Consider the following 13,340-nt stretch of genomic DNA (forward strand, 5'->3'; position numbering starts at 1 on the left):
TGACAGCAGGACTCTGCGCTGTCAGAATGCACTTATCAGTGGCTGCAGTTGCTAATTGACAAACTTTTTACAGCATGTCCCTTCAACAGAAGTCGATTAAATGACTAACCTCTGTCAAAAAGGGACAGCCATACACTGATGGAAATCTGGCTGATTGCTGCTGAACTGGACGAATTTCAATCAGTGTATGGCCAGCTTTAACTTTAATAAGTACTACCGCATAAAAACTGTCAGAAAGAATTGGAAGGTCCAGCTGTAATGCCTTGTTTCCACTGAGCGGTACGGTTCGGTATAGTTCAGTACGGTTCGGAACGGTACACCTTGATCAGGCTTGCGTTTCCACTGCCAACAGTACCTCAGCTCAACAGTGTAGCTCCACCCTGTTGGTACGATACTAATGTGCTTGGTACCCCAACAAAAGGGTCCCAAAAAAGTGGTATGGTACAGTTTGGAATTAGGGTACCATTCACAACTTTTGACAATGGAAACGGAAAAAATTGTGTACCGTACCGCTCAGTGGAAATGAGGGATATGTGTTCTAGTTCATGACTATTTGCTTTAGACCCCTGGTGCCCAACCTGCTGCCCCCTGACACTTTCTGTGCAGCCCTTGAGGTCAGTAGTCGGTTTTTCCTCTCTGTCCTACAATAGCAGTGCTTTCTAGTCATCGCATGTAAAAAGTGCTCTTAGTCTATTTCTCCTGAAACATCTCCCCATAGCATATATACTCTCCCTCTCATAGCATATATACAGCCTCTGACCATATTCTGTAGCAAGCCATTGGCGTTGATTTACTAAAACTGGAGAGTGAAAAACCTGGTTCAGCTCTGCATAGAAACCAATCAGCTTCCAGTTTTGTTTTGCTTAATTGAAGAAGCTGAAGTTAGAAGCTGATTGGCTACCATGCACATCTGCATCAGATTTTGCACCCTCCAGTTTTAGTAAATCAACGCTATAGTCTTTGACCATCTCCTCATGCTTGTCTTTAGTCTCTGACAGCTTTCAGTAGCATCAAACTTACTAAATATTATTTGTGGCCCTTTGGCAATGCAAGGGGCCAGACCGGAGGCCCTCTTTATCATAAACGTTGACAATCACTGCTTTAAGCTAGCAATAGACGGTTCGAATCTCAGATGGGTAAGCAGGAACCAGCCAAGATTCGAATCATGTATAGGCAGGCTGAATGTACCCAAGTTGATCAATTAACTTGGTTACAACGAGCCTGCCAGATTCTGCATGCGATTATCGCTAGCAATAATCACTGCGTTCTCCCGGCAGGGGCGGCTTCTCCGCGAACCCCCCCTCCCCACAAGGAGAACACAGTGGCTCAGGAGGAATTCCCCCCATCAACACTATCTCTATTGATATCTAACACATTTTGCTGCGTCTATGGCAGGCCTCAGACATTTTCTCCAGTTTTACAAACATACCATTGTCTGTCATTATGGGGTTGATTTACTAAAGACAAATAGGCTGTTCACTTTACAAGGGAAGTTGCTCGAGAGCTCAGGGATTGTGATAAAGTTTCATTTTGCAAATACCTTGTCTTTGTTTGCACATGATTGGCGGATAGAAGTCAGCAGAGCTTCACCTCATTTACTAAGCTCTGGGGCAAATTCCCTTGCAAAGTGAACAATCGATTTGCCTTCAGTAAACCCACCCCTAGAAGTCCACTATCAAGGTAAAAAAAAGTGCAAAACGGATTTTTTATGTCAGTGCCAAAATAGCAGTAGCGCCAGTTAATGGGTAAACAATTCTGAAACTGGTCTGCGCTTTCCAGCTACCTCCTCCCTTTGCTCAGGTTCTTCGCAAAGAGAAGAGATGGACGGGTAGCTGTCCCTGGTCTTCAGCTTTTTCTTGGTTCCTGAGGGTGCTGTAAAAAATTTGTTTAGGGAAGAAGGCTTTCTGATTCCTCTTGTCAAGTCATGGAAGGCAATGTCATCAGAAATGACACCAAGAAAGGCGCTAGTGGTTCCCAATATGGAAGCCCCAACCTTAGAGTTCCTTTTCAGAGGGATAGCATGTTCCATAGGGAAGGCGGTTGGATCCTTCAGTGTTTGTCGTAGAAGCCCAGCGCATCCTTTCTTCAAATAATGGTAAGGCTTTTTCCCACTGTTATCTCGTATATTGATGTTGGCCATGTAATCTACGACTAGCATGGTTATTACATCCTTACAATCATGTATGGCAGCTATATGTAATGGGGTGTATCCTCCAAAGGACCTCACATTGACATTAAGGTTAGTTCCACCTTTTCTGCTTAAGTCAAACAATAGTTTAACCATCTCAGTGTTGCCGCTTTTGGCTGCCCAATGCAGAGCAGTAAACCCGGAAATAAAGTCTCTCTTGTCCGCCAATTCACTGTCAATCAGCATAAGACCCAGAAGTTTATGGTTCCAGCGTCCATTGGTGGCAGACACTAACCACTCGTGCTCATGTTGGATTAATGGCACCACATCAGAATATTTGTTTTCTTCGCTAGCTTTCATAGTTTTGGATGCCCTCTTTGTATGGGGGGACCTGGAACCCACATCATCATGGTGCCTCCTGCCCACATGTGGTGATCTAGGCACATCTGAGGGTGGTGGATCCAGTGGTGGAGATTCCCGAATCACCGCTGGGGGGATTACTAGCAGCACAGATGTGTTTTCATCCTGGTTTGCCTCTACAGCATCATAAGTTTGGGCATACCGCAAGGGCAGCATGTGTGGCTTCTGTAGTTCTTTGTGCTGTCCATCAGACCATGACTTGGGAACAGGCACCGGTCCCGAATGATCCATATGAGACACAATATCGAAAACAGACTTCCTCGGTTCTTCATTTTCAGGATCTGATTTTTGGAAGCTGCTTGGATCCTCCTGATCAGCAGATTCCTGCACAATTCCCTCAGCACCAGAGTCCACGCCATGATCTTGTGGTTCAGAGAGATCCTGCGGAGAGAACCTGTCATTGTCAGTGCTGATCAATGGCTCCTGTGTGTTGTCACTTACAGGTAAAGGCTGTGCGTCCTCCTCCAGGTCCCCCTTGCTCTGGATTTCCCCCTCCTCCTGTGTAATGGGAGATTGGACAAACCCTGCCAGTAAATGGGTATATTTCTTCTTCAGCACCACCACCTTAACCCCATCTTCCTCCCTCACCACTGCTATATTGTTGACAAACCTCTTGAAGAGTTCTCTGTTGTTTGCCTTCTCCTTGGGATCAGGGGAATCCACCAGTGCCTTAAACTTCTTCACCAGCTCAGCATTCTTCACCTTCCCTCCCTGCTCCAGGAGGAAGTTCATCACCACCTCTTGTGTTACAGCCATGCTCCAGGAGGTGCAGACACAGCTAGAAGAGTGCAGCAGCCCTGTCCTCTCTCATGTCTCCTGTGGAATGACAAGTACCTGCAGCTTCCGGGGTGAGCTGTGTGATCAGATCTGCTACGCCCAGCCTGGAGTGATCAGTCAATAAAGGAGGGGGAGGGGAGGAGGGCAGCACCTTGCATGTATGCATATGTGTCTGTGTGTGTGTGTGTGTGGAAAACTTCCTTCACCTGAAACCTCCCCACTCTGCTCCCTATTATATGTATGGAACAGACACTGCACACAACTTTATATAAATACAGCTATATTGATCAATATCCTCCTATATGGGAGGGAGGGAGGCAGCTAGGAATGCAGGTGTGCCAGTGTCTGTTTATTTAGAGATTACTGAAATGAAACACTTGTAATGTCTGCTCCAGAGACACTGATATGTGCAAAGAGGTGGCCATAGCAAGCAGGGCTCCTGTTAGAAATCACAGGGCCCCCTACAACCTACCCGAATATATCAAGACAATATTTTCACAAAAAATACACTAGTATCATTATTAGCGGACACAAACATAACAGAGAACCTGTGTGAATAAGACCCCGTTCAGACAGGGGCGACGCGACTTGCTGGGGCGACCTGTGAAATCGTGGTGCACAGCGTACAACGCGACCTCGGCGCGACATGCACGGACTTCATATCATTGAAGTCAATGCAAGTCGCCTCCAGGTCGCCCCAAAGTAGTACAGGACCCTTTCTCTAAGTCGGAGCAACTTGTGTCGCTCCTATTAGAACGGGTCCTGTACTATTCAATGGCAAGCGACCCACTGCGACTTGTCAGGCGACCAGTGTGAATGGGGTCTTAACCCTTTTTAATTGTTTTTTACATTAAAAAAATTATATAATTTTTTTTTAATGTTAAAAATATTTAGAATCATTTTATTTTATGTTACAATGTTTTTTATTTATTTATTACAATGTTTATTTTTGTTTTTTAGAATTTATATTTTTACAGGACAGGGAAGCCTGCAGCGCTCTGGGAGGGGGGCAGTACAGTGAAAGGGGGGCATACGGGAAGGAGGGGGAGTCAGAAGCAGGCAGAACGGGGAGGGGGATCGGCGTCGGAGAAGCAATTACAGGAATGATGTCTGTGTCTCTCCGCAGCAGCTGAAAGCTGGCAGGAGGGGAAAAAACTGTCTTTCAGCTGCTGCAGAGAGCTGCACAGGACTTCCTTCTGTAATCCCCCCCCCCCCTGCCTGACCGCACCAATTCTCCATGCTGTTTGGGCCCCCCCTGTGTGCCCGTGCCCCCTACAGGAGGACTGGTGGTTCCACCCCCTATCAGCGGCCTTGATAGCAAGCAGTGCCATTTTCAGGCTGGGTTTACGCCGGTGCGATTGGAGACATCACGTGTGATTCGCACCGCATCCCTGTCCACATCACATGCAGTGTTGCCAAGCCAAAATTTACTGGCACAGCCAAATCTTTGCTGGCATTTCCAAAAGTTACAAAATGACAGTTTCAGGCTGGGTTCACACTACTGCAAACACAGGCATCACATGTGATTCGCATTGCTGTGCAGATCACATGCGATGTCTGTGCGATAGGCTTGCCACCTCATCCCTCTAATCCAGGACAAATATTAATTACACAGGTTCTGACGCTGATATAATGCACATAAGGGACCAAGTGAGTTTAATTAGCACCTTAATCAGCCACAGAACCTGTGCAATTAATGTGTGTCCTGGATTAAATGGATGAGGTGGCAACCCTACTGTGCGATGTGAATTCAGCCATAAAGTTGTATGGCTGGACTCGCATTGGATTTGCATGAAAAAGGTGCAGGAACCTTTTTTTTCCCCTCCGCACTGTTCACACCCATGCAACTCGATTCCTGTCCGGATTTAAAGTTCGCATTGCGATCTGCGAACCGACCGAGGGGTGTCTTTTATTTTCTATTGACATCCACTGCAGTTCGCATAGGGCTGTGTGAACAGCCTGCGGGGGAGATGTGATGCGGGATCGCACTATAATCGTGCAGGTTCCCGCATCGCAGTAGTGTGAACCTAGGCTTAAAGCGGAGTTCCATCCAAAAGTGGAAGTTCCACTGGAGTTCCATCCAAAAGTGGAAGTTCCACTGGAGTTCCATCCAAAAGTGGAAGTTCCGCTTTAAGGACTCCTCACCCCCTTATATGCCACATTTAGCATGTCATTTTTTTGGGGGGGGGGGGTGTACCATGTTTGGATAGGTTCCCGCTCCCACTTTCGGTCGGGCCGCCTAGGCGATTTGAGTGGAAGTTTTCCTCTCCCCCTCCCACCCTGCAATCTTCTGGGACATGTCACAGGTGCCAAAAGATTGTCCAGCTATTAAGGAGGCACAGCGCAACAAGCACATGCGAGTGCGCACCCGACCATGAAGCCGCAAGCTGTCACAGCCGGGTGCCCACACTTGTGATGCCGGCACCGTGGAGACGCGGGGGAAATGCAATGCGGGAACCCGCACTAGAATTGCGCTGGTTCCCGCATTGCAGTAGTGTGAACCCAGGCTTAAAGCGGCTTTCCACCCAAAAGTGAAAGTTCAGCTTTAAAGACTCCTCACCCCCTTACATGCCACATTTTGCATGTAATTTTTTTTTGGGTGGGTGAACCTACTTATGGTCGGGCCGCCTAGGCGACTTGAGCAGAAGTTCTCCTCTTCCCCTCCCTCCCTTCTAGGACATGTCACAGGTCCCAGAAGATTGTCCATCCGTTAAGGAAGCACAGCACAACTCGCACATGCGCAGTGCGTACCCAACTGAGTTCCACTCAAAAGAGGAAGTTCTGCTTTAAGGACTCCTCACCCCCTTACATGCCACATTTCGCATGTCATTTTTCTGGGGAGGGGGTACCTAGTTTTGACAGGAACCCAGTTCCCTTTTCCAGTCGGGCCGCCTAGGCAACTTGAGTGGAAATTCTCCTCTTCCCCCTCCCTCCCTCGAACATGTGCAGTGCGTACCTGACTGTGAAGCCGCAAGCTGTCGCAGCCAGGCAGTGGCGTACTTAGAGCATTTGGCACCCGGAAAAATTTGTAATGTTTTCAAGAATATTTATTGCATAAATTTCACAGCCCCCCATCACAGTGCCCCTTGCAGTCTGCCCTCCTCCCCCCTCCTGTCTCTCTAATCACAGTGCCCCCTTTTTCACTCTCTGCCTCCCCTGCACAGTCCCACCTTCAGCATAAACGGATAGCAAATACTATTAGCAATGTGTTTAAGTTTGAGTAAGAGATTGGAGACATGCTACAGGAGATGGTCAGAGACAGCGGACATGATACAGGAGATAGTCAGAGACTGAGGACATGATACAATAGATGTATAAGAAAGGAGGGATGGTGGCGCTGCCTATAGAAAACTAAATGTGAAGGGTGATCCTAGTATTAAATCATCAACGGCCAAAAAGTATAAAGTGACGTGGTGCTTATCCACAATATTAAATATCTAAAGATCACCAGATTAAATACAATGCTAACATCAAATGGTGTGAAAATCAAAGTGCTATATATTTTAAGGTGCTCTTATAAAGTGACTTAGTGCATAAATGGGTGCTATATGTGATAAATATCAAACCATATGCAATACACAACAAAGAGCATAAAGAATGAATATTACATTACATGCAATTATAAAGTGCTTCAAAAAAGTGCTATAGTGTTTAAAAAACCCCAATCTACCATATGAAATGGTGTGGGGATAATATAAAGTGCCAGCAGCAAACGGTATTCAGTATGCACTGCAGAAAAGTCCAACAATCTGTATGTCACATGCAAATGTCCACAAGCAAGTGAATATTCTTAAGTTGATATAGGTGACAACACTCTGGTGGATATTTATAAGGAGTGACCCCGTGGTGGGTGGTAAGGTGCTGGGTGATATCTCAGGTAGAAAGGCACACTTACCAGAGACACCCACCCCACACAGGGGTATATAGCGGGTGTATAAAGTGGTCCAGCAGCCCAACGGTGTCCTCCTTGTACCTAGATGGGAACGTCCTACCGGAAACCTTGATGGTCCTATTGGAAGGTGTTTCCCTGTATTGGTTCCCAATATGTTCCTAATGGCAGATATGTTCCAAGGTACCCCCACGGTTTCACTCCAGATTGTGTGCCAGAAAGTAATAGACAGGGGACATAGTGTAGTACCGTAAGGCAGTTTATTTACATATAATATGAAGAGGTACTCACATTTAAACAATGAAAAACCAGCATGTAGGTAGATCAGAGCGCTGTGCGGTCCACGCCTCGATCTCGTACCAAAACCGGAAGTGACGTGAGCACGCTGTACGCGTTTCATAGTCAATACGTCATCAGCGGCTGCAGTTCCGGTGCAGGCGCTGTCATACCTTGCTAAACAGCTTCTGGGCATGCCCAGAAGCTGTGCAGGGATGACGCTGCAGCCCCGGAAGTGACGGCGGGGCCGGTGCAGTGCATCGTGGGACCGAAGAAGATGGAAGAGGACGCAGAAGAGGATCGCGCTAGCTTCAAGCTGCCCACACCTAAGATGGCAGCGCTGGACAATACTTTTTCAAGGTAAGTATTTCTTCTAAAAGGTAAGTGCAACCCGGGACAGATCAGAGGCTAGCCATTGTGGAATGTACTAGCCCTGACTGTCCCGGGGGTATTTTTATTAAAAAAAAGTATTCCCAGGGTGGAACTCCGCTTTAAGTACAGCGTTGCACGATCGTGCAATTGTCCGATAAATTAACGCAGTGCCGAATCGCAGAAAATGGCCTGGTCATTAAGGGGGAACATCTTCCTGTCCAGAAGTGGTTAAAGCAGAGTTCCACCAAAAGTGGAAGTTCCGCTTTAGGGTCTCCTCAGCCCTATACATGCCACATTTGGCATGTCATTTTTCTTAGGGGGGGAGGTGTACCTAGTTTTGACAGGAACCCAACTCCCACTTTGCCTTGTTCCCGTCCCGCAGACCCGCATACAAGGCTACAGCCACACCGCTCGGCTTCCTTGCACCATGACATCAGACAACATGCTCAGGCACCACCTCCACCATACTCGCCCCTCACTGGCGCTGCCCGTACACACTGTAGCAGGCACTAGAATGGTCTCGGCTGGCTCCAGACTGGAACTGCACATGCTTTACAGCCATATTCTAAAGTGGCAACCTTTTCCTGTCACTGGTATGTACTGGTAGGAGAAAAGTGCCCATTTTTTACTAGCTGCCAGTAAAATTACTGACGGTTGGCAACACTGCTCTCTCTGCACACCAGGTGGTCCCTTCAGTCCACTCTAGTCCAAATAGCACTGACTGTCTCGCTCCTAGTTTGCCAAGCGCGGCTCTGCTTGGGTCCCTTGCACCATGACATTACACCAGTGGTTCTCAACCTCAGTCCTCAAGTACCCCCAACAGGCCATGTTCTCAGGTTTTCCTTTACTTTGCACAGCTGCTTTAAATCAATATTAATGACATGGTATTGATAAGAGCTATTTTATCTAAGGAAAGTTTCCAAAACATGGTCATTGGGGGTACTTGAGGACTGAGGTTGAGATTGAGAACCACTGCATTACATGACCCATCCCGCCAGACCCATCCCGGTACCACCGCCCAAACACACTGTAGCAGGCACTCAGAGGGTCTCGGCTGGTTTCTGCCCATAACTGCGTATTGGCACTTCCGAGTCGAGTGTCACAGCCATATTTTTTACTGGCAGCATTTTCCTGTCACTGGTATTTACTGGCAGGAGAAAAGTGCATGTTTTCTTAGTGGCTGCCAGTAAAAATACTGACGGTTGGCAACAGTGATCACATGCAATGTCTGTGCAGCGCATATTCAGCCACACAGTTTGTATGGCTGAAATTGCATCGAATTCACACCAAAATGGTGCAGGACCCTTTTTTTTCTTGTCCTCACTGGATTCAGATCGCATTGGTGTTCAGACCTATGCCATCCGATTCCACAGTTTACACTGCGTTCTGCGAACCAATCTGGGGGTGTCATGAACTTTATATTTACACCCCGCAGCAGTTCGCAGTGTGAACTGCCTGCGATTCTGATGTGGTACGGGAACACGCACAGGAATCGCTGTAGTTCCTGCATCACATTACTATGAACCCAGCCGCAGAGATGTCCACCTGGGAGAATGGTTCATAGAGTGATATAGAAGTGGCATGTGCCGCTAGGGTTGCCACCTCATCCCTTTAAGACCCCGTTCAGACAGGGGCGAGACGACTTGGTGGGGCGACCTGCACCGCGACTTCGGCGCAACTTGCACGGACTTCATATCATTGAAGTCAATGCAAGTCGCCTCCAGGTCGCCCCAAAGTAGTACATGACCCTTTTTCTAAGTCGGAGCGACTTGTGTCGCTCCTATTAGAACGGGTCCTGTGCTAATCAATGGCGAGCGACCCACTGCGACTTGTCAGGCGACCAAGTCGTCTGACAAGTCGGGCTAGTGTGAATGGGGTCTTAACCGAACACATATTAATTACACAGGTTCTGTGGCTGATTAAGGTGGTAATTAAACTCACTTGGTGCCTTAGGCTGGCCATACACTATACAATTTTCTTGTTCAACTTTCCTTTAGATTTACCAAAACCATGTAATATAGGGTCAAACCTAAACACTTTCAATTTGTATGCAATCAGGCAGGCCCTTGCACTACATAGTTAAAGGTAAATCTAAAGGAAATTGAATAAGAAAATTGTATAGTGTATGGCCAGCCTTATAATCAGTAACCACTTCTGGACTGGAAGGATTTACCGCCTTAATGACCAGGCCATTTTTTGCGATACGGCACTGTTACCTTAATTGACAATTGCGCGGTAGTGCAACACTGTATCCAAATAAAATTGATGTCCTTTTTTTCCCACAAATAGAACTTTCTTTTGGTGGTATTTGATCACCTGTGCAATTTTTATTTCTTGCGCTATAAACAAAAAAAGAACGATAATTCTGAAAAAAAATATATATATATTTTTTTACTTTCTGCTATATAACATTCCCAATGAAAAAAATAAAAAAATCAAATTTTTTCATCATTTTAGGCTAATTTGTATTCTGCCACATATTTTTAGTAAAAAAAATCCCAATAAGTGTTTATTGATTGGTTTGCGCAAAAGTTATCGCGTCTTCAATCCAGGGGAAATATTTATGTCATTTTTATTTATTTATTTTTTTCTCCATTTATTTTATTTTATTTTTTACTAGTAATGGCGGCGATGTGTTCATTACTGACAGAACAGCGGTCTGCCGTGTTTACAACCGCAGACTGCCGTTCTGTCTCCATGGGGAGCGATCTTGGGTGCCCGGCAGCAATTGCGGCCGCCGGATCCCACTGATCGGCTTCCCCTGTGGCGAATGAAGTGGTTAAATTAGCCTCAGAACCTGTGTAATTATTATGTGTTTGGTTTAAAAGTGATGAGGTGGCAACCTTACGTGCCGCGCTGTGAACTAGGTGTGCTAACAGGGTGTACAAGGCACGGCTGTTGAAATAGAATGGAAAAAATTCCCCTTTGCAGCAGAGCAGGGATAAATGTCTATGCCTATCCTTCGCCTTACACCGTGCTGCTTCGGAGTTTGTCGCTTTGCTTAAAGCCCCGTACACGCGTACGGATCGTCGTCATACAAACGTCGGCGGGCGAAAGATCTGCCGATTGTACGCGTGTTAGTATGGTGCCTTCGACAGCTGTCTGCGCACAATCCGCGGACAAGAGTCTTTCTTGCAAACATGAAAATTTTTGTCTGCGGACACCAGAACGGACGATTGTTCGCCTGTCAGTACAGAAATCAGCCGACAGACCGCAGATTTGCAAGACTGGGCATGCTCAGAAAATAAAAAACACAGGGAAAGTTAACCATTACATGACATCACTTCTGCAGTCAGCTGAAGTCTGCGGACAAAATTCTTGTGCTGTCCTTGTGCTGTCTTTGCACTTTTCAACAGACACCGACATCCCGGGGAGAAAAGACGAACATTTGTATGACGACGATCCGTACGTGTGTACGGGGCTTAAATCTCCAATCTGTGGGAAGAGCCTCTGGTAGTTCACTGTCTCGTCCTGTCAGTGTGTAACTGTCTGTCTGTACAAAGTATGAGCAGATGGATATACTCACAAGTCTGCAGGAGTCCTGCGTGGCTCCTAGTAAGAAAAAAATGCACATTTTTTTTACCTGCAAAAAGATGTGCATTTAAAAAAAAATAAAGTAGACATCGCATTTGATTCTCACTGCATTCCTGTGCGCTTCACATGCATTGTCTTTGCGATGCGAAACTGTATGGCTGAAATCGCATCACATTGGCACCAAAATGGTTCAGGACCCTTTTTTTTGTCCGCACTGGAATGGCATTACATGGTTGTTCAGACCCATGTCATTCGATTTCACAGTTCACACTGCATTCTGTGAACCAATTTGGGGGTGTCATTAACTTTATATTGACACCTGCAGTGGCCAGTGAGAACTGCCTGCAATTCTAATGCGGTGCGGGAACCCGCACAGAAATCGCTGTGGTTCCCGCGCGGCACCAGTGTGAACCCAGCCTCAGAGATGTCCATGTGGGGGAATGGTTTATAGAGTGATATAGAAGTGGCACATGCCGGAAGGGTTGCCACCTCATCCCTTTAAAACCCAACACATATTAAAGAGGAGCTCCAGCCCTCCAACAAATAAAAACATACAAATACTGTAGCTGCTGACTTTTAATACTAGGACACTTACCTGTCTAAGGATCTTGGGAAGTCAGCACCCTAGCTGATTTTTTAATCGCCTCTCGGGTGTTGCCGCCACCATTCCTTGTATAGGGAAACCAGCCCTGAAGCCGTCCTACTGCGCATGCGCTTTGTGAATGGCCCAGCAGCAGGGGAAGGAGGAAGGGTGCGGAGCTTCCGGGGGGACCTCGCTGCGGCGAGATCACCCAGAAGTGGGGACAGGTACCTGTCAAAAACCACTCCCCCCTCCCTGAAATGTGCCAAATGTGGCAGCGGAGGGGAGGGGGGAGCAAACAAGCGGAGCGTTCCCTTTTGGGTGGAGCTCCTCTTTAATTACTCAGGTTCTGTGGCTGATTAAGGTGGTAATTAACCACTTGCTTATTGGGCACATATACCCCCTTCCTGACCAGGCCAATTTTCAGTTTTTAGACCTGTCACACTTTGAATGATATTTGCCCGGTCATGCTACACTGTACCCATATGAAATTTTTATCATTTTTTTCACACAAATAGAGCTTTCTTTTGGTGGTATTTAATCACCACTGGGTTGTTTTTTTTTTTTTTTTTTTGCTAAATACACTGTATAGTTTATAGTTTGTAAAATTTTCCAAATAGATCATTTTTATCCTTCATTGATGTGCGCTGATGAGGCTGCACTGATGACCACTGATAGACTGCACTGTTGGGCACTGATAGGCTGCACTGATGGGCACTGTTAAGGCAGCACTGATGAGGTGGCACTGGTGGGCAATGATCAGGAGGCACTGATGAGGCTGCACTGGTAGGTGGCACTAATGGGCACTGATAAGCAGCACTGAAGGACACTGAGAGGTGGCACTGATAGGTGGGTGGCACTGATAGACACTGGTAGGTGGCACAGATAGGCAGCACTAATAGGTGACGCTAATGATGAGCCACTGATGGGCAATGATTGGTAGCAGTGATGGGCACTGATAGATGGCACTGGTGGGTACTGATTAGTAGTACTGATGGGCACTGGTAGGTGACGTTGGTGGGCACTGGTAGGTGGCACTGGTAGGTGCCACTGGTAGGCACTGGTTAGCAACACTGGTAGGGACAGCATGGGACCGATGTCCCTGTGTGTCTATGGACACACACAGCCCAGCTCAGCAGCGAGCTCACACATTTGTCCTCATAGTAAGTGTCTTGCTATGAGGGCACTCAGAAGTTGGGAGGAGCTAGAAGCACCAGGATTGGGGCAGCTCTGTGCAAAACCATTGCACAGAGCAGGTAAGTATACCATGTTTGTTATTTAAAAAAAATACATACCTTTGGAATCACCTTGTATGGGACACTAAGGAGGCTGGAGTGCAACTGGAGCTTACAGAGCAGCTGTTG

The 13,340-nt window shown here is 46.8% G+C and overlaps 1 protein-coding gene across 1 annotated transcript; it reads right to left on the bottom strand.

Moving 5' to 3' along the window:
- Positions 1-1,541: 1,541 nt before the first annotated feature.
- SOWAHA (sosondowah ankyrin repeat domain family member A) lies at positions 1,542-3,385 on the bottom strand. The gene has a single exon (XM_082252774.1). The coding sequence runs from the start codon at positions 3,302-3,304 to the stop codon at positions 1,739-1,741; it is 1,566 nt and encodes a 521-aa protein (XP_082108900.1). The 5' UTR covers positions 3,305-3,385; the 3' UTR covers positions 1,542-1,738.
- Between the last annotated feature and the right edge of the window lie 9,955 nt (positions 3,386-13,340).

Source organism: Pelophylax lessonae (genome assembly GCF_965119305.1).
Source record: "Pelophylax lessonae genome assembly, chromosome: 4".
Taxonomy (NCBI): Eukaryota; Metazoa; Chordata; class Amphibia; order Anura; family Ranidae; genus Pelophylax; species Pelophylax lessonae.

What these genes read in the sequence shown, in the direction of transcription:
- SOWAHA (XM_082252774.1), bottom strand. Translation starts at nt 3,304, where the DNA reads ATGGCTGTAACACAAGAGGTGGTGATGAACTTCCTCCTGGAGCAGGGA.